This window comes from Podarcis cretensis (genome assembly GCF_951804945.1).
Source record: "Podarcis cretensis genome assembly, chromosome: 6".
Classification (NCBI taxonomy): domain Eukaryota; kingdom Metazoa; phylum Chordata; class Lepidosauria; order Squamata; family Lacertidae; genus Podarcis; species Podarcis cretensis.
The window spans coordinates 44119727-44141427 of NC_137175.1; the positions used below are offsets into that span (position 1 = coordinate 44119727).

Here is a 21701-nt window from a genome sequence, read left to right on the forward strand (position 1 = left end):
TTCGAAAGGAAGAGAAAAGACTCCTGGAGGGAAAGCCAAAAGCTGAAGGCCTGGGGAAATAAGACTGGTGTGTGGGGCGATGTAACAGATTCTTTGCCCAGCCCATGGAAAAAGCCTGTTCCCATCAGGCCACTGATGATGTGGAATGTCTCATTACAGGCAACAAAACCGTCTCAGCCTGCCAAGGTCAAAAAGTAGGACAAAGAAAGAGGGGGCATGTGGAAGGGTAATGGCAGAGGGCAGGAAGCAAGAAAAGGCTTGTGGCATGTGCGATTGTATACTGTTGAGTTGTTTTGCAGCAGCCTCAGATGCACCGAGAGCAGCAATAAACCAAAGTGAGATCATTTCATAGGCTGTGGGGGTGGAGAAAAATACAAGTGTGAGAAGGAGGCAGAGTTGAGGGCCAGAACACTGGTAAAGATATGGCCAGGGAAATGACTAGGCCCAGTCTCTCCCACCCCATGACCCTGCTCAGCCAAAATGCCCCCAACATCCATTGTGGCACAGTAGGTCCCAGGACTGAGTGAGAGGATAAGCATTGACTGTGGCAAACACATTGCGACTCCTTTCTCCCCACTGCTCTAGTCCCAAGGGAGGCCCTAGGCTGGTGTGAAGAGTTCTAGGAGAAAATGGGGGCCCTTCTGGCCATGTTGGAAGAAAGCAACCCACAATGGAGCTACAGAACAGAAACCAGCTGGTAGAGGGGTCACTAAAGAGCTTAGGAACATAGGAGCCCTGCTGAATCAGACTAAAGGGCTACCTGGTCTAGCATCTTGTTTCCCACAAAGCCCAACAAAATGCCTATGGAAAACCCACAGGTAGGACATGAGTGCAACCACCCTCTTCTGCTGTGGCTCCCCAGTGACTGGCATTGAGTAGCATACACAGAGATGCCCCTAAAGATTTCCTCCCCACAGTGCTCATCTGTGCAATGGGAAAGGCCATAGCAAAGTGGGTAGACCATCTGTTTTTGAATGCAGCAAGGTCTGAGGTTCAATCCCAAACCATTCTGAGGAACCCATGATTAAGATTTCAAGAGGCTAGATCAGGCTTCCTCAACCTTGGCCCTCCAGATGTTTTTGGCCTACAACTCCCATGATCCCTAGCTAGCAGGACCAGTGGTCATGGATGATGGGAGCTGTAGTCTCAAAACATCTAGAGGGCCAAGGTTGAGGAAGCCTGGGCTAGACGGCCACATGACAAATGTTTCATGCAGCCCCAGCTAACTACAGATCAGTGTTGGAAGCTACTCATAGGAAGCAGCACACTTCCTTGTGCAGAATCCATCCAGCTCAGTACTGCCTACACTGACTGACAGCAGCTCCCCAGGGTTTCAAGGAGGAGATTTCTTCTCAGCTCCATCTGGAGATGTCAGTGGCTGGATCTGGCATTCTGCATGACAAGCATGTGCTGTACCCAAACGCACCTCCCTCAAATCCCTTCTTGGCAGTAAGCCTTTTACCTGACCTGTTATTTAATCCACCCCTACCCCCCCAATGCTATCTGTGGTTCTGATGACTTGCTGCCTGGCAGATATTCTGGCTACACATGGCCAGAATGCCCTTGCAGGCTCCAGCCTAGAACGGCACCCCTCTGAAGCTGGGATAAGGGGGGCGGGAAACAAATGCAAGTTGATTATTAATTTTAACCAAATCAAAGTGTGCCTAGTTTGCTCCTGTGAGACCATGGCTCACCCAGTGGGCCATCCCCAGCTGTATGCGCTCACCGCTTGGCAGAGGAAACACATGCCTTGGTGATCCAGATTTGGCATTTCCACCAGGACAGCCCCCCTTCTCTAATTACATCTTTAGATTGTCTTTCCCTTGCCACTTCCTGTTCCCAATTGCAGCTGTGAAATATGCTAATCCGCTGCTTACACCATGAGAAACAAGAGAGCTAATAATAACCTGCAAGTTTTCAAAGCACACACACAGAAAAGAGTAGTTTTCAGCATCTCACCCTTCCTAGTGCAGCTGCCATCCCACACTGGCTGACCCCATGCGCTGTGTGACAACTGGCTGGGACCAGCCTGTTTACTTTGTGCTCACTATGGCCTCCCCAACTGGGAATCCTTTAATGCGTGAATGGAAGTGCCCACTCTCTGTTTCAAGAAACACAGTTCAAGGGAGACCGTCCCTCTTCTTTGGACCAGCTGGTGTCGGAAAAATGCAGATCCTATAAAGTTACACAGAACTCTTAGTTAGGCTGTTTGGGATAAATATCAAGGGGGGGGGGGGCAGAAAAAAAATACTCTCTGCCTTTGAGGTGCATCATAGTATAGTGGTACTTCAGGTTAAGAACTTAATTCATTCTGGAGGTCCGTTCTTAACCTGAAACTGTTATTAACCTGAAGCACCACTTTAGCTAATGGGGCCTCCTGCCGGAGCACGATTTCTGTTCTCATCCTGAAGCAAAGTTCTTAACCCAAGGTACTATTTCAGGGTTAGTGGAGTCTGTAACCTGAAGCGAACGTAACCTGAAGTGTATGTAACCCGACGTACCACTGTATTTCTCAATGTAATGCTATGTCTGCATATTATCAGTTTCAGCTTGATGCGGATGGAGCCAGCCAGCACAAGAGATTATGCTGTCTTAAAAGGTGAACCATCACTGCTGCCTTTCCTAGTGAACTGACTTCCACTGCTGTCTCCTCTTGCCCTTCTTTAGTTTTTGCTGCTGTGTGAGCAGAGGCCACTCAGACAGTTCTAGGCACTCTGGGGCCCTTCTCACCCCACAGTACAGTCGTACCTTGGTTTTCGAACAGCTTAGTTCACAAACAACTTGGAACTCGAATGTTGCAAACCTGGAAGTGGGTGCTCCAGTTTGTGAGCTTTGCCTCGGAAGCCAAACGTCCAGCGCGGCTTCTGATTGGCTGCAGGACACTCCTGCAGCCAATTGGAAGCTACACCTTGGTTTCTGAATGTTTCTGAAGTTGAACGGACTTCCGGAACGCATTCTGTTTGAAAACCAAGGTGCGACTGTATGTCTCTTGGAGGAAGGGGCCTTCCTCAGAGTGAGGCACTGTGAATGAGGCAGTTTTGAAGAGTGCATGAGCCACTGCTCTGACGTGGTATCAAAGGTTCCACATTTTACTCTTGGCAATGGCAAATACTATTAAAGTTTAAAGACTTGTAAAATATGGTAGTTTAAACAGGTTCTCTCACAGAGCCAACCACTCAGCCCGATCCAGTGCAATGAGGCAAAGGACTCACCTTGTCTAATAGGAGGGCTGGCCCCATATGTGAAAATCTGTCAAACTCAAAAGCTTGTTTTCATCCATTTCAACCATAGTTAAGTTTCAAAAGAGGTTCTATTGTCTGCACTGCATTCCTTGATCTAGAGGTCTCGTTTAAAAGTATCACTCTTTGCATTTAAGATGTAAGGGAAAGACCTGGCATTTTACTGAAGGGGCTTTAGATCAAGGGAGGAACCCAGCCAGGTCTGGGCATTTATGGGTATCACCTACTTGTGTGATGGTTAAGCCTCAGGTCATTCTTGTGGGTTCTCTCCCTCTTCATTAATTTTCAACATGTTCCCTTGAGGGTTTTGCAGTTGTGTGTTCACTGTGCTAATAGCACCCGCATGCAAATAATCTTGGATTGCACTTTCTATTGTGTCTCACCCTAGTGATCACTTTGAATTTTCACAAGTACACAAAGTAACATCAAAAAGCTGCAACCTGCTCCACAAAGCTCACCTTTAGAACCAAAGTGTGTGTCCGAGTGTATGTGCACCCACACTAAAGTCTCACTAGGCTCCTCCAAAAAACAGATGATCACAATGTCCGATTCACACGATTTTTATCAGAATTTTTTGAGCATGGTAAGTTGGAGCAGGAATTGTATCATTCTTCAGACTAGTACAAATTGCAGTATGTGGTATGCTGCAACATCTGTGTCAACTTCAAGTCAGGTACGGATCAATGGAAGACTCAACTACAGCAGTTATGTACTTTTACTGTAATATATTAGGAGGATAGGAAACATTCCTTTACATTAAAGCTGCACCTGCTATACAGTGAATCAGAGATCATACAGGGTCATTTAAGACCTTTAAGGATCCCCAGATACAGATTTCCTCTGAAGTGTAAAGCAAGGGGATAGATGGAGGCTGTAGGACCTTCCATTGCTTTTTCTAAAAGAACAAGAACAACATTTAGATTGCCAACTCAGAATGGACAGCTTAGAACCCTATACCACACAGATCTGCTGGTGCAACCTAGCCAGATGGGTGGGGTACTACTACTACTACTAATAATAATAATAATTACATATTTGCCTTTGGAGACTGTATGGTCCAGGACTTGAATGCAGCTTGATTAATGAGGAAGCATGAAACACAGGTGCTTTGTGCAAACTATGACTGCACTCCCAACTGCACTCAAATTCTGCAAGCAGGTTGGATAACCCTTACCTCCAACTCTTCTTAATTTGCACCCTCCACTCCAGGGGTCAGCAAAGTTTTTTTGGCTTGGGCCGGTTCACGGTCCTCCAGATGCTGCAGTGGGCAAATGCTATTTCCGGCACTCCTTCCAGTGCGGAGGAGGTGTGCGCAGCTTCCCATTGGCTGCAGGAGCTTCCTGCAGCCAATGGGAAGCCGGCCAGTGTTGTGGAAGGTGGTCCCCACTCTCCTTCACACTGGTTTAGCATGGCGCACGGGAGCCAACAGAACAGGCGTCGGGGGTCCCCAAGTGGGCGGGGGGTTCCATGGGCCAGTTAAACAACCCCCATGGGCTGCTTGTGGCCCATGGGCCTTAGGTTGCTGATGCCTGCTCTACTCTTATGTATTTTACCTTTATATCAACATCAGAAATAATTTAAAACATCAGAGGTATCACTCAGATTGGATATAGGAATCACACCACTCTTTAATGTTTCTGGACCCTGGCCTTCCACATCCATGTTTCCTCCAGATGTTGTTGGACTAGACCTTCCATTAGCCCTTACCATTGACCATGCTGACTGGGACTGATGGGAGTGGTAGTTCAACATCACCTGGAGGGAACCAGGTTGGGGAAGACCATTGCATTTTGCGTGTCCAAGTTTTAATGCCAGGCAAAAGAACTCAAAAGGGCAAGGCATGCAGGCAAAAGAATCCAGCAAAGGGAGATGTGCCAAATTGCCAGCAATGGTGCATGCACCCCTTTGAGACATTACAGAAGTCATATTTTTGATGGTTTCACATCACATCTCAAATAGTGGGATGATCCCAATAAGGAAATTAGGTCAGTGACTGAGATCCAATTCACACTGGATTCACAGCAGCTGCTTTATTAGTTTGGCCTATTGCTGCTCCCTGCTCAAGGTGGCTGGTAGATCTGGAGGGGGTATATTCTCTTAAGCCTCCGAGGTGTATTCTCTTAAAGATTTTACTTCCTGCCCATGGAGAGATGGAAGGAAACAATCCCACACAGGACCACATTTCTTTCCTACAGGAGAACCGACGATTTTGGCGATGAGTCATGCAACCTTTTAACTTCAAACAAGAAGTGGCTGCCATGGACCGAAGAGAAGGGGAGTGAAGCAGTCATCGCAAGTTTGGCGTTTGTGTGGAAGAGCCTTGTTCTTTGTTATCGTGTTGGGAATCTTGATGTACTGTATTTAGAGGGTCTTTTGACACCCATGCTAAAAAAAACAAACCCCAACCTTTTTTTTTTTTTACTTGACAGACATCACACAATGCAAGATCATTTTACATAGAAGAGCCCAGCAGATGATTTCCCTCTCTACCCAACAGTGTGAACCGTATGTCTCTTATGAATTTGTCTAGCAAATTATCTTTGCAACTGGGGGTGGGAGGGTAGCCTTTGCTGCCAAGCTGTCTAATTTGTATGCAGATTATTGGTCCCTGGCAGATGATTTATATACGCAAATCTAACCATGCAGATCCAAGACATTTGAACTTGAACTCCTTATTAACTGACATAGCCACTCAAAACCCAGGAACAGTTTCAAGCAAGAGGCCAGCTTTCTCCAGGCCTCCAGAGGCCACGAGAACAATTATTTCCCCACTGGGGCAATACATCTCCTTACCTTCCACTGGTGAGGTCTTCAATCTCTTGCAAATATTATGTACACCCCCATAGGTGTCGTTTATCCGGTTCACAGCCTCTCCACTGCGAAGTTCCATGAGGTTCCGCAGATCCATAACAGAGCAACCAAAGTCCCCCTCATGGTTGCCCTCAACCACAGAGTTCCCAGGGTGGTGATCAGCAGAGTTGTTCGTCATCTTGACAAAAGCAGAGTTGGTTCAAGCAGAGAGCAGCACGAGAAATGTTGTCTGCAACTTTTTCACTTCTGTGTCTCTTTCCTCAACGGAAACCGAGCAGGTAATGTAAACTCTGAGCTCCACGCAGAAAGCAGCCCAGTTCTGTGGCCTGTATGGCACCAGAAGCAACGCCTCTGGAGGAAACGGAGGATCCTGGGTTAGAGGGAAGGGCTGGCGAGGGGGTGGGGATACCAGCGCTTCTTTTTGCAGTTCCCCAGGTAAAGCTGCTGAGCCTAGCCAAGCCCAACTTCTTCCAATGAAGGTGTAAACAGGATGCACATGTTACCGTGGAAGCAACCTTAGCAACAGCCAGTGTGCATCTCCCAGAGAAAGAGATGGGCTCCCTTGATACTGTCTTCAACCGAAACTGCAAGACAAGGAAACAAAAATTATAAGTTAATAAGAGACCCAAGAGGACAGTTTATATACACATGGGTGCAGCAGAGGCAATGGGAAGTATCCATTCTGGGAATGAAATTGCAAGGGATGCAGCCAAGTTTAAAGATTGTCCCAGATATTGTTCTGCTCTTCAGAGCAGCTCTGAATGCATTTAATGATGTTTTTGCTGCCTTTCCATTCACAAGAGTGCTAAAGGCTGCTGATAATAATAATAATAATAATAATAATAATAATACACAATTATAAATAACAATGTACTGCAAAAAACAAACAAACACCTTTTGGATATCAAATGTACCAAGGCTAGCCTTTTTTTGTTTGTTTGTTGAAGCCCCATAAGATGATGTGCTCAATTCAAACAGATTTGTAAATTCTTGGCCTCAGAGAGGAAAATACAAAGAAGACAAGAAAAGGTTACAAAATGGCAGGGAAGTGATACAAAGGAAGGGAGTTTCTAACTGACTTTTCTGGCTTTTTACATCAAAAGGCTGCAAGCGGATCCTCCAGGGAAATTCCCCACCTTAACAGGGCAAAAGATGCATATGCCATAAAGAACAACCACCTAAGGACACAAAAGCACAATGGCTTCAGCCCTTGTGGCTTCTCAGCAGTGCTGTTGAGCAGAAGAACCAAACTTTAAGGACTGGTGCCTGAGGCTGCTTTTTCCTCTCCTTCCTCCCCATCCCTTTTTCCTAGTGCGTCATGTCTTTTATAAGCCACTCTGGTGGCCTTTTCAGCTAAAGGGTGAGGTTAAGATGCTTTAAATAAATATAATAAAAACTGCTTTGGAAAGTAGTCTCTCCCCACCCTCGCCCTGCCCCGCCCCCAGCCACTATGAAGGGAAAAACCAAGGGCTCAGCCTCCCTTCACCCCTGTTCCACTCTTGCAGGGAGGAATTTACAGCTCCTATGTTGCCAGAGTGGAGGAAATGCCCCCATCCGCAGGAAAGCAGAATTTGAGAAACAGTATGACCAGCTCCCTGTTGCAGGAAGCAGTGGGCTCTCCTTCACTGGATGCATTTAAGCAGAGGTTGGCTAGACGTTTGTCAGGGGTGCTGCATCTTCATCCCGCACTGCAGATCTTGCAAAGAGCATGGGGTTGGGCTTGATGACCTTAGAGGTCCTTCTTAGGGGCTATGATTAACTCTCTGATCTTGCTTTGATGTGCAGGGACGAGCCCAATCTATAGCTGCCAGCAATATTCTTCGACTTGACATGGAAGTGTGCATCCAGACTCCCATCAGATTTTGTGTGTTTGGGCAGGGGTAATAGATCTGTTTTGACCCCCAATAATATGCTACAAGAGTAGAGAGATTTTCTATCAGTAGATGACCTTTCCTACTCTGTGCATACAGATATTGATATACAGATGCTAGGCAGCAGAACTGCATTTTAATGAATGACACAATACTAAATGATGGACAAGAGTGGAAGGAAAATTTGCCGTTCTGTTAATTCCGCAATTCCTTTGGGGCTCTATTTTCTGGACCCAGAGCTATATCTTAATGGAAAACTCTTTAAGGTCACTGGGTTTGGCCTCTCAGGCCTAACTAGCTCGTGTCCTCGCCATACACACTGTACAAAATCAACACAAAAGTCTGCTGCAAGCCAACATCATCCATCGGAGACATTTCTTAACCGTGAATGCCTACTGGACATCTTCCCTCCTTTCACAGAAACAAGGACCCAGCCCTAAGCCTTTCTTTCACTTTAGAAATGCAACCCAAATTGCTGGATGTTAGGAAGCAGCAACAGGGAGAAAACACCTCTGTTTGAAATCCAGCTTTCCAGATGTTGTAAGAGAAAAGTCCTTTACAGAACAGTGCTCACATGCTCCAATCAAGGCTCCAACCCTGCACAGTACATGCGGCAGTCAGAGGGCAGGGCTAGTTGGGGCAGGGCTACACAAGGCAGTCTTGCTTCCCCCTTGTACACTGGGGGAGCTTGTGAACACCACCCCTGAAAAGGCTTCAATGGAATGTAGTAGATCCATTTCTTTAAAACTGGGGTTTACCTCAGCTGCATATAAAGTGGGTTGAGGGTCCAGGTTTTAGAGCAAAAGGGGATAACTTGATTCTGGAGCTGGGAGCTGCAGCTGAAAGAAATTTGACATCCAGACGGGGCTGCAGTGGGTAGGAGGACAGGATTGAGCCCATTGCACCTGCGTGCCCCTTTTGCACTAAAATCTTACTTGATAAGGGATTCTGGCATACCCAAGTTTTTAAAAAACGGGTCTGCTGCTGTCACACACAATTTGGGCCAGAGAAAGTAGATGCACTTTCTGACCCAACTTACTGATTTTCTCCTAATGGAGAAGCAGCTTTCCGTGAAATTGTTTAAATAAGGACTTTGCCCTGGCACTGCATTTTGCACTCTAGCTAAGTCTGACTTTTAGCTAAATTGCCATGGTGTGTGTGTGTGTGTGCGCGCGTGTTCTGGTTTCCCACTGCATGTAATGGGCTTCTCTTCCACTCTGAATGCTTACCATGAACTTAGTGATCAATTTGCCTTGCACAGATTCACATCTGAACCACGGGCAACAAGGACCATGCAACACCAGAGTCTTGATGTTCAATGTGGCAACAGACACTCAGGCTGGGAGTGGCAACCCTTTACACTTTATGGGTTATGTAGCAGGCTGTCTTATACCAAGTGAGACCAAACTGACCCATCTAATTCAGTATGGTGGCTGGCAATGGCTCTCCAGGGTTTCAGGCACGGCTCTTTCTCAGCCCTGTCTGAAGATGCTGGCAGATGATCTACTAATGAGTTACAACCCTTCCCTATTGGTTGTATCCAATGCTAGTTCTACCCAAAGTAGAACCATTGAAATTAATGAGCCTAAGTGAGGCACGCTCATAAACTTCAGTGGGTCTATTCTGAGAAGAACAAGCATCAGATACAACCCTAAGTCTCACTGGTCCCCCAACTCACTTTGACCATCTCTCACTCTTCAAACTGAGGTTGGGAAGGAAATCTGGTTTTCTTAGCTCAGGTTTGTAAATCTCCTGGGTACGCATAATCTACTACAGAACAGACCTTTCCCTGAAGAAACAAGCAACATAAGAAGTCATTAACTTCATTCAAAACATTAAGACCAAAAATAACAACTTCTACAGCCATCTGAGTTAAGGAACGTGTACTGTTATCTTGCAAGAGCCAGAGCCTTACAGTTTGTGATTCTGAACTAGACATCAGGGACATTGCATGAGCTAATAAGCTGCTTCCACCACATACCGGAGCACCCAGTCTTGGCAAATGACAATCTGCCTTAAAGGAAATCGCCAGTTGCATAAGGATAGAAAAAGGAAAACTGTAACAGATGGACATTGCAGGAACCGAGGCGGGGATATGGAAGTGTTCAAAGGACAAACTGTTACGCTCCCTAGTCACATCCTCCTCAGCCTTGATAACAGGGCAAGTTGCATCCTTCGCTGAGAATCTCCAGCTTGAATAAGAGTGAATTCCTCAGCCGATATATATGAGGGGATTTGGCTGTGCTATTCAGCCCCAAAGCATTTTCCTAGGCTGCCAAGTAAAGTTGTGACTACAGTATTCTCAGCCCAAGACCCCACCACCCTGTGACACTAACCATACATTGCACCTGTGTGAACCCAAGGGCCAAACTAGGAGTGATGAAACTGAATGAATGCAGATCTGCTCTCTGAATTTTTGCAACTGCAACAGCAACTGGGGGTGGGGGCGGGGGCATCAGGAAGGTGATCCAGTTCAGGATCCTGGTGCTGGCAAAGAAGGCTCAACCCTTTCCCCATGCTGTTTTCCCAATGCAACCCCCCCCCAGCTGCCACTTGCACCATTAGGGGAAAAAAATGTGTGAACACATGTATGCTTTTCTCCACAGGGCAAATAGCAGCTTTGAGGGGGAAATTTTAACTGGCAAATGGCAAAGTGAATCCAGTCTGGATTGCTTCCTCTAGCTGATGGCTGCTATTTGCAAAGCAGAAAGGGTTTGGTTCACCCCTGAGCCCTAACATTTCCTTTGGAAGAAAGAAATTTAAAACAGAGGTGACTGTTGTACTTTGCTTACTTTTTATTTATTTAAAAAAATGTACAATTATTTACACCCATCAATGTTTCCTTTCTCATGGCAACACAAGCCTTTTGCCACTTGCCATTTCTTTGCTCCCAATTCCATTCCCCGTGTGGCTTTTCCCACTAGGAACATTCCAAACACTTGTTATAAATATTGTGTGTAGCAAGCCAACCCCTTTAATTCTCTGACCCAGTGTGCTCTAGTGGCTAGTGCTGAGCTAAGACTGGAGAGCTCAGAGTTCAAATCTCCAGGTAGCCATGAAAATCACAGGGTGACCTTGGGCTATAAACTCAAACTGCCTCACAGGTTTGCTGTGCAGAGATAAAATTGGTGTGTGTGGGTGTGTGTGGCGGGTGGGGTGGGGTGAAATAGACCCATGCATGCAGGTGGTGGTGGGGGGGAATGTTACAGATAAATAACTATTATGCTAGTGCAGCAGCCAGCAAGACCATTGATCCCTTGTGCTGAGCATATAGTAGCTTATGTTCCAATTTAAACGCAAAGCTGACTGTGTAGCATGTTACACAGGTAAGCAGTTTTAGCTTTCCTTACTGTGGTTTTATAGTTTGTTGCAAGTTGTTCAGAGTGGCTGGGGCAACCCAGTCAGATGGGTGGCATGTTGTTGTTGTTGTTGTTGTTGTTGTTGTTGTTGTTGTTGTTGTTGTTGTTATTAAAATTGGGTCTCAGCTGGCGAGGTGGTGTTTGAGAGGTGGAAATTGAACTGCTGCAATTCCAGATCACAGGAATGCTGTGATGAAGAAAGCTTCACCTGCTGAACTGCTGCCTGCAGTTGACAAGGGCTCATGACTACAGGCAACGCTGAGGCAGTGTGAGGTGGCCAAGTAGATTGTGCCTGTCTCTCCCTAAGATGCAACTATGTTTATTAAGAAAGTTTGTATGGTGAGAGAGGGCATCAGAAAACCTCAAGCACAGGAAACACTGTTGCAGCAGCTGAGAATTCTCTAGACAGCCTGAAAAGGTAATTTTGACATGTGTCATCACAATTCATCTCAGACAAAGCTTCGTCTCCGGGCCTGTTGGAACAATTTCAGTACACATCCGAAAAGGGATACCCAACTTGCAGCTCACCTTGAACCAAAAAGGCAATCTTGGAAAAAACAATGGTTTGGGAAGATCTCTTTAAGGTATGGGGGGAGCACAGTAGACTGATAGCTTGGGAAAGCTAGAAAACCTCTCAAACAGATCCTTGATAAAAACAGGTTCCTGTCTAACCTAGAGCAGCAAATGCATGTTTATTTGTCCATCTGATTCATTGCCTATAAACCTGGGACTGAGAAATTCAGGTAGCAACTGCTCATCTATGTATAAAGACATTCAAGCTTCCCATGGAAGGAGGCTAAGAAGGAAGATCCAATTAAACCAACCCCTGCTGTTTAATAGCATGTTGGGGAGGGGCAGTGGGCGATTATTATTTTTTGCTAATTTTTTATTCTTTAATAGCAAATAACATATTCTGGAAAGAGTTTAGAGGGTAAGAAAAAAGCAACTAATTAATATTGTGATGGCAGAGTCCCTAATTACCCCTCGAGGAGCCTGCAGGGCACCTATCATTATCTTCCCCTTCCAAACAGCAAGATTCCTTTCCTTCTCAGAGCTCGAGCTCCAGGGATTCCTTGCCACAGGTCGAGAGAAGGGAGATTAAAAACAAAAATCTCTTTAGGGAGGAAGGAGAGGTTCTCTGCTCCCGTTCCCTGTCAGGGATACGCTTTACGACCTCTGCACAGATGTCCAAAGTCAAGCATGCTAAGAGACAGAAACTGAAAATGGAGAATTCCAGAAGGATGTTCCCAGCCACATCTCACCATATTGCAGGCTTCCCCAACCTGGTGCCCTCCAGACATTTTGGACTACCTCAGCCCCAAGCAGCCCCCAGCCCCACTGCCAGACATACCAAGTCTGCGGCCTAGGATGTCGCAATATAGCAGGAACAGAATTTGTGACATTACCATGCCTGGAAAAATAATAGCAATTTCACAGATTTGGCTTGAGCCCTCACCATTTAGGACTTGTTTTTTTTTTATAAAGAGGATCAAATGGCCCCACTTCCGATATAATATTTCAGTTAAAAGAAAGCCACCCAGAATGGCACTTACATTTTATCTTATTTCAGTCCCTAAAAGGGCACTGAGCACTCGAGAGCCAGTGCCTTAGACTATAAGCTCATTAGAGGAAAGATAGCATGATGCTGTTAACACGGAACCTGATAAATCAGCAGCACTCCCCTGATCCTAAGGGTTTGCGGCTTAATTATTCCATAAAAGCCAGAGTAATTAATGCAGTGTTTCTGGATTCTGGATACAAGGAGTCAAGGGCCATCACTCCAGTATTAACTTTGAAGGTGCCCAAAGGCTCCTCTTAGCTCAGAGAAAAGCCTCGATTTTGAAAGCCAAAGCTCAATATAAAACCCTACTGTGTTCTCAGCAAGGAAACAAAAGGTCCTATGCCTTAGTTACGGAGCAAGAAGCATCACAAGCATGAAGAAGGTTCAAGGTTCAAATCATGGTATCTCCAGGTTGACACCACCACCCCGCCCTAAACCCCCCTCCCCCCAAAGTAGTTCAGTTCTCCTTGAGGGCTTTTGCCTGACAGAAATGTGTCCTTGAACTGTCATTAATGCCTCTTGCTTGCCTGGGTGGATGACAGAGATTGTGGAGCATGTGTGTGTACCTACCAGTGCTATTTCTTCTAGAAGAGGGGCCAGAACTCACGATGATCACCTCCCTTATTCTCTTATAATGGCAATGGCACCCATGTGAGAGGTGCCGGAACTGAGCTCTGGTGAGTTCCGGCTGAAAAAAAAGCCCTGGTACCTACACCTCTGACGGCACAAGGGCAAGGGCTCACACCTGTTGTTCTGCCCTGCTCACACCTGTTGTCTGACTCGCTCCTTGCATGTGGCCCTTGCAGAATTCCCCACAAAGGAATGTGGCTCTCAGGCTGAAAAAGGTCCCCCACTTCCAGTTCTATATCATGCAGCTGAGGCACTTTTTCCCAGGATACACTCTGTTCACACAAACCCCCCATGTGCCGGACAGACAGACAATTGATGTGGAACCAGCTTCCCTAGGGTGAGGAAGTTTCATATCCACTGTAGTTGCATCTGCAACATGTTGTAGAGGTAAAAGGCATTTACCTCCAAGCACTACGGCAGGCCTCTTAGTCTACTGATAAACACGACAAAGGAGAGCAGGACTGAAACTGAGAGAGGATGCAACCGGCAAAAGGGAAGGGAAAGCAAAGCTTTTAAAGACCAGCTAGTCTGAATGGTTGCTTTAGGGCTCTTTGCAGGTACATCGTGGATTCATTTCAAAGGAGGAAAAATTGCAAGAAGGGAGCCTCACGAAAGACAGGCTCTGCAAGGTTCACGCTCCAAGCATGTTAAGATTGGAAAGGTGAAATTTGAAAAAGTCACGCACGCTAAAAAAAAAAATCACCCTCCTCTCCATCTGCTCACCCAAAGCCTCCTCATTTCTTCTCCTAAGTCCCATCCAGCCTTGCTCGGCATACTCAAGAGTGCAGTCAAAGCCTCTCCCTAACTAGCACGTTCACCCACTCACATTGCACACTCTTCTCCTTACAATTTCTGAGTTTAACCAAGTGAGAAACGAGAGAAGGGGAAGCAAGGAGGGGGTGTCGAGGAGAATGAGCACACAACCAAGGGGTGTGGAGGAGGAGGAGGAGGAGGAGGAGGGGGTAGTGAGCAGAAGATGAAAAATGATGGCTGATGCAGTGCTGCAGACGAACCTGCCCGGAATAATAAACGGCTGCATTACACCTCTGTCCTGCCAGGCGGAGATCATGCATTTGTTGGAACAAGGCAAAGGGCCTTTCTAGCAACATAGGCAGGGCAGCACTAGGCAGCCAGCAGCGCAAATGATAGCGCCTTGGGGCCATCACTTGTCAGTCAACAGACAGCAAGCAGGAGGGGATGGGTGCTTCTGGAGAGAGTCATGGCAGAGAACAGAAGGGGGAAAACAGACATTTTTAGGGCATATCCACAGCAATGGAGGCACTGGAAAAAAGAACTCGGGAGGGGGGCAACATATATTTCTAGGCAGGCACGTTGTGTTCTACATGTGAGGATGTCTGAAAGAGAAAAAAATCACTGTATATGTTAATGACTGGAGTTCAGCTGTAGTGGGGGGAGAGGGGGGAGCTCCTTGTTTATGGGGACCTGCTGGTGCCACCCAACTCACTACACAGATCTGCAAACAGATCTCAGAGTGAAGGGGTGGGAGAATATGCTGATGCAAAAAACTGAACTTATTTTCCTTCAGCACCGTTTGGGTTTGTGCACTTTTCAATGGACATGAACAATATATATATATAAAAAACACAATAAACTTGCTTCCCACAACTCTCCATTCAACTGAAGCTGCAGTGGAGGAGCCATACGGGCATCAGATAACCACAGACCTCTGTAGCTTTCTACAGGGATATGTCTCCAACCATCACTATATTTTTCTATGGGGGACCAAAGATGAAAGTCTGGGAGTCTGCCTTATGTCCCATAAACCCAGGAGTAACAGCTCTGGCTAAAATTCCAAGGAGCAAAATGTTTTAACAATGCAATAGGTCTCTTACTGAAGCAGCCTGGAAAAGCAGGGCCGGGCCTGTGATTAGGTATGTTCACATGGGAAAAAGCAATATTCTTCAGCCTAAGCAAATAGTTCACAGCACTATCCAGAGGTGCTGAAATGCTCTTGCAAGCCAATGTAGCAGAGACACCTTTAGACTGATTAAACTGCGAAGGGAGATCTTTTCTCAGGGATGAAAGCCATTAGGGCAGGCACAGCCTGCGAGAGAGATCAAAGAGCAGAGATCAAGCGCAGGTGATTATTCTATTCACTTTGGCATGTGCAAGGAGTTTACAGGGAAATGTGTCTGGACTTATTCACTAGCCATGCCTAGCACACTTCTCTGGCTCTGGTTGACCAAATCCAAGGAGAGTGGGAACCCAACATCACCTCTCCCTTCGCCACAACAGCCAGCAGTTCAATCCGCCCAGCATCTAAGCCAAATGTTTCTCTCCCGCCTCACCACCAACCACCGCCTATATGCTTAAAGAAGTGAAAGCTGTGATTTGGCAGCTGTCCCAAGGGAGTGGCATGGGCATAGCCAGGGGGGCAGGGAGCAGCTGGCCCCCCATCAAGTAAATAAATAAAAATACTTAACTAACCGATGAACTGCATTGCAGATAACTCAGTTCTGCCCCCCCAAAAAACAAATCCTGGTTACGGCCACAGGGAGTGGGTTCCTATTCTGAACTTACTTTGGCCAGTGAGCATTCCAGAGGGCTGCGAGGGAGATCTTTTTCAACCCCTTTGCTCATGGAAGTCAGAAAACTGAACTGTGGCTACTCTCAGACGATGCAAATGTATCCAATCCAAGATAGGTTGCATGAGCTTTCATGGGGCTGAGTCCATTTCATCAGAACCAAGAAGGGTACCTGATGCATCTGTGAAGTGCACTATATTCCACATCATAATAAAGGTTAGCCTTAAAGGTGCTACAGGACTTCCTGCTGCAATGGAGTAATGAGTCTGGCTGTCCCTCTGGAAATTGCCACAGGGAAGAAGGCTCCCATAAGAAGACCTCTGCCGGATCAGGCCAATGGCCCGTCTAGTGCAACATCCTGGTCTCACAGCAGCCAGCCAGGCAGATGCCTTTAGGAAGCTTGCAACCTGGACACGAGCAGAACAGCACTCTACCCACATGCAGTTCCCAGCAAATGCTAGCAAATGGTATTCAGAGGTGCACTGCCTCTGACAGGGTAGGCAGAACAGAGCTGTTGTGGCTAATAGCCATTGATAGTAGCCGTCCCTCTTTAAATGATATACTGCAAATGTATATACAGTGGTACCTCGGGTTAAGAACTTAATTCATTCTGGAGGTCCGTTCTTAACCTGAAACTGTTCTTAACCTGCGGTACCACTTTAGCTAATGGGCCTCCCGTTGCCACTGCAGAATTTCTGTTCTCATCCTGAAGCAAAGTTCTTAACCTGAGGTACTATTTCTGGCTTAGCGGAGTCTGTAACCTGAAGCGTCTGTAACCCGAGGTCCCACTGTACCATGCACCCATAGCAGTTTAGAACAGAGCAGTCCAACTTTCATACCAAGTGGGTTGCAAGGGTACTTTGACATGGGACCCACAGGCTGCATGCACACTGTATTGTCCTGAGCTGGGGGGAGGGGAGCAGAAGGACAAAAATTGACATCCCTTGCAGCCCTCATGCTGCCTCCCCAAAGCTGGATAAGAGAGGTGCTGGGGTTTAGGAAGGAGGTATGAGGCTCTGGAGCTGAGAAAGTGCTAACTGGGCTTTGGGAAGGAGATTGTAGGAGTCAGGGACTCTGTCGGAGCCCTCACAACCTCTTTCCCAAATTGCCTCACTTACCTGGCTTTGGGAAGGCAACATGAGGCCTCTGTGGTGTCTGTATGTGTGTATGTGTGTGTGTGTGTGTGTGTGTGTGTGTGTGTGTGTGTGTGAGATGTTGCTGAGATCTGCCAAAAAAGACATCAAGGCCTCAGGCCATGTTTTCAACCACCTCGGTCTAAAATAACAAAAGTAGCAACCACAGTGGAAAGCCAACTTTCTCCAAAAGACGCAGGACCCAATAGGACTCTAGCTCCACCGCATCTGGGTAGGGATGCATACAGCCAGCTGACTCGAATCTGGATGAGCATCACCATACTGGTGTGCTTTCAAATCTGCACCAGCTGTGCATGAGGAAGTTCTGCTTCCACAAATAGTTCTGCTTCCACTCTCAATACTGGGGTGATTATGCCTTACTGGGTTTCACAGCCTCCTTAGTTCACTCTGGAGAGTGTTTGTGTGCAGGCAATTTCAAGATCCACAAGTGCATGCAGGGTTGCAGCGCAAGTGCTTTGAGTGTGCCTACAGGCAAAGCAGTTCCTGAATTAAATCCTTAGCACATCAGCACTGCGGGCAATTGCTCAGTAGACCACATGGCCAGACTACAGTTTAACGTTTTCCTTACTAATACTGCATCTCGCTATGTATGAAACCCCAGTATGAAACCAGGTTTGAAAAGGGAGTGGTTAACATGATTAAACAGAGATGGTGCTTCAAGGAGCTCAGAGCACTGCATTTTCATTATTATTTTTTAAAAAATATATTTTTAAAAGACAATTTACAACATGAAAACCTTCCTGACAGGCTTAAGAAAAAAATAATAATAATAAAAAAAATCTGGGTTAATGATACTTTCCTCCCTGGTGCAAATCATTGTGTTTTATTCAGAGTGATTACAAGGCTCCTATCACACCTTTTAATTAGCACTCAGCACCAGGGCATATTTGAGTGCCAAGCAAGGTTGACTCACCTCTGCAGAAGTTATTTTGTCGGAGAAGGGAAAAAGAATTTGGGGGTGGGGGTGGTTAGGAATGAGAAGCCAAGTACCAAAGGCATTGCTGAGGGAAAGAAAGCAGGGAGAGGAGATGTGTTAAGTGCTACCTCTGGGGTTTATTTATGGATACGCGAACACCATGTGGAGACAGCAGCCTTGACTCTGCTGTTCTGGGAGAAGGCATCCAATTCTCACCCTCTCTCGGCTTGCACCCATGCTGAAAAGGAGTGGGGTGCCAAGGGTCTCAAGGTTTATCTGGCTCAGGATTCAGCTATGTATACATTAAGGACCTAAAACAGCAGCAAGGTATTTTCAAGTCATGTTTTTATGTTGCTGTACACACCAGAGAAGAGGCGGTGGGGGGGACCTTCATCCAAAGGGCATTGTATGATTTGTTTCTCCACACCCACAACCCCGCCCCCCAAAAAAACTCCTATTCAATGAAGCTATCATCTGACCATGCCCTTTCATCTGCACATGCTCAATGAATGTCTCAAACGTACACACCTCAGATTAACTGCGGCGTCCCATCTTCAAAAGAGAGGGAAGCTGGTTTCAAGGAAAGCTAACCAAACGCAAGTGTTTCTCAGGAAATTACAGGATGCATATGGATTGTGGCTAATGTCATGTGTTCTCAGCTTCAGGTACCAGAATTGGGACTGCACTGGAGACAGAGTAAATGGCAATGGGTACACAGCCTTGTTCCTGTCCTGGGAGCAGTGGCAATAAACAGAACCTTGAACGTTCATTTTGTGCTAACCCAAAAAACCCCAAAACCTATGAGCAAAGGGATTGTGATGGGATCTTTGCATGTGCGCATGTCAGATTCATGGAGACAGCTTCTCACCAAACCTTACAACGTTTCAACAGCAAAAATTTTAAAAGGCCATACAGTAATTCAGAAACAGAAAAGTATCAGGGAGGCTCCCAATATTATTTTTTATAAGGTATTTTTTCACAAGATATTAAACCTTGGGATTTGAAGAACTCTGTCAGTGTTGCTTCCCTATATTGAAATGCAGGTTAATTTCATGTCTATTTCACTCCAGAGACTAATCGTCCAAGCCTGTGTCAAATACAAAACTGACATGAATAATGATGATGACAAGAAGTTAGCACTCATCTAATTATTTTAAAGCGGCGCTGACAGAAATTCTACAATCCCTCTAGGATAAAGAAAACGTAGCCTGGAGAGAGGCTCTTGGCTGCAACCAGTGCTGGCAACCCAACTGAAGTATTTCTTGACATAATTAGCCTGTGGAATTCATTGCCACAGGTTGTGGCGATACCTTCTAGCATCAATGGCTCTTAAAAGGAATACATCAACATATGACATATACAGATTTCTTGAGCAATGGTAGTTGTGGCAGCCTTCTTGTTCAGAGACAGTAATCTGAGACAACTTGATTGGGAGAACTGTCGAGGAATGGGGAAGGGCCACAGCTTGTCCAAGAACTGTGTTGCTGTCATGACCTGCTTGTGAACTCTCTTGTGGCATCTCATTAGCTCAGAGCATGAGACTCTGGATCCCAGGGTTGCAGGTTCAAACCCCATGTTGGGTGAAAGATTCCTGCATTGCAGGAGGTTGGACTAGATGACCCTTGTATGACCCTTGTGACCCCTTTCAACTCTATGATTCTATTAATTCTGTCTATCTAGCCACCATTCAAAGGCAGAACATGGAGCCAGGTAGAGCATTGGTTTGAACCTACATGCATGCAGATTGTGTATCCCTAACTTCAGTTACTGTCTACGTTTCAAACATTTTGACATCTATAGCAGCGAGTGCAGTGCTGGTTTCCCTCACCTTGCCTTCCCCCATCTCTCTCTCTCTCTCTCTCTCTCACACACACACACACACACACACACACACACAGCACTATGGAGTCAGAGCACAGGTCAGTCACTATGCAAATATCCAGGGTACCAATTCTTATTAATCCAGTCTGATAGGTTAAGGTAAGTGGTGCACCATGCCCAAAACTGTGGCAGTAATTCTTTATCTGCACAATAGCAAGCTGCTTATGGGTTTCCTATAGGCATCTGCTTGGTCACTGTTGGAAATAGGATACTGTGCTAGGTAGTTCCTTGGTTTGACCCAGAAGAGTCCTTCTCATGTTCTTAAATGTTCATTGTAGTGTTTTCTAGTTAAGTATTCCCCTTGCAAAAAGAAGAGGGACACACCCACTGAGAGAGAGAGAGAGAGAGAGAGAGAGAGAGAGAGAGAGAGAGAGATGCCCTAGCTCAATGCCATCACATTTCAAACTCCCCAAGTACTTCATTCAGCATACAATGGCGATTAGCAAAGACAATAATAACACTGCCTGCTACTGCCTTTCTAGCTGAGAATAGGCTGCTGAGACTTCTAAAGACAACAAAACATTATGATATGGGGCATTCACTCCTCTGCACACTCTGAAGCAGGGGTCAGCAAACCTTTTCAGCAGGGGGCCGGTCCACTGTCCCTCAGACCTTGTGCGGGGCTGGACTATATTTTGAAAGGAAAAAATGAACTGATTCCAATACCCCACAAATAACCCAGAGATGCATTTTAAATAAAAGGACACATTCTACTCATGTAAAAACACGCTGATTCCCGGACCGTCCACGGGCCAGACTGAGAAGGCGACTGGGCCGGATCCGGCCCCCGGGCCTTAGTTTGCCAACCCATACTCTGGAGTTTGCCTACCCCAGCTCCAATCACATCTCTGAAACTAGAGAGACAAGGGAGCATCCCCTTCCACATTGTTCAGTGCGCAGGAACCACTGAGAGTCCTATTTCAGCAGAGCTTCCCTGAGTTGGGCACCTCATCTCCTGCTCACAGCCTCCCAAATGTCACTTGTAAGGCAGAGCTGGAATTCTAACATGCGGCTCTTGCAATCGACGGGGTGCCTACATACGTACAGAAATGAAATGAAATAATGAAATGAAATGAATAATAATAATAATAATAATAATAATAATAATAATAAATCAGACACAAAAGCAAGCACAGCTCTAGGAATGTGTGGAAGGGCAGATGGCAAGGCAATGCTTTTCCTGCTCTGGACACCCTTTTCCCTACAGCTTAATAAGAGGCCAGCAAAACCCTGACATATGCAGTTAGTTTATAAAGCTGCATATCAGAGATTACAGCTTTGGACAGACATTTATCTTGGCAGAATAATTGAAAAGGCGGGGGAAGTAGCTGGCTGAGCTATAAAAAAGAGAGAGAGAGAGAAAAGGACGGAGAGGCCTTCCTCTCCTGATCCCTGCCCTCTGCACCACTATATATATATATATATATGGGGGGAGCAAATCCTGATTTATTTAAGTGGCCCAGTGGCAGTGCGTTGGCTGTAACAGCATCCCTCCTGCCCCCAACTACTTCTGATTGTGGGAAGAAGAGGGAGAGAAATGTTGCAAATGGAAACACGTATATGTGTGCACACACACACTATCCAGCCCTTTCACAACTGAAGCTAAAACTGCCCACCTGCAAAACTTTAGACTGGCAGCCCTCCCTGTTCACACCATACTGTGTGCTCATTTTAATAGCAGCCTGTCACATTAGGTTTTCAGAGCACAAAGGTGAGGGAATCAAGGCACAGCA

The 21701-nt window shown here is 46.2% G+C and overlaps 1 protein-coding gene across 8 annotated transcripts in view; it reads right to left on the reverse strand.

Moving 5' to 3' along the window:
- ATP2B4 (ATPase plasma membrane Ca2+ transporting 4) overlaps positions 1-21701 on the reverse strand; it is a 166996-nt gene that overhangs the window by 78002 nt on the left and 67293 nt on the right. For all 8 annotated transcript variants that reach the window (XM_079982350.1, XM_079982346.1, XM_079982353.1 and 5 more), the window contains exon 2: positions 6033-6634. In XM_079982350.1, the coding sequence (XP_079838476.1) occupies positions 6033-6228 (196 nt within the window). In that variant the 5' untranslated portion in view covers positions 6229-6634. The remainder of the gene's footprint in view (positions 1-6032; positions 6635-21701) is intronic.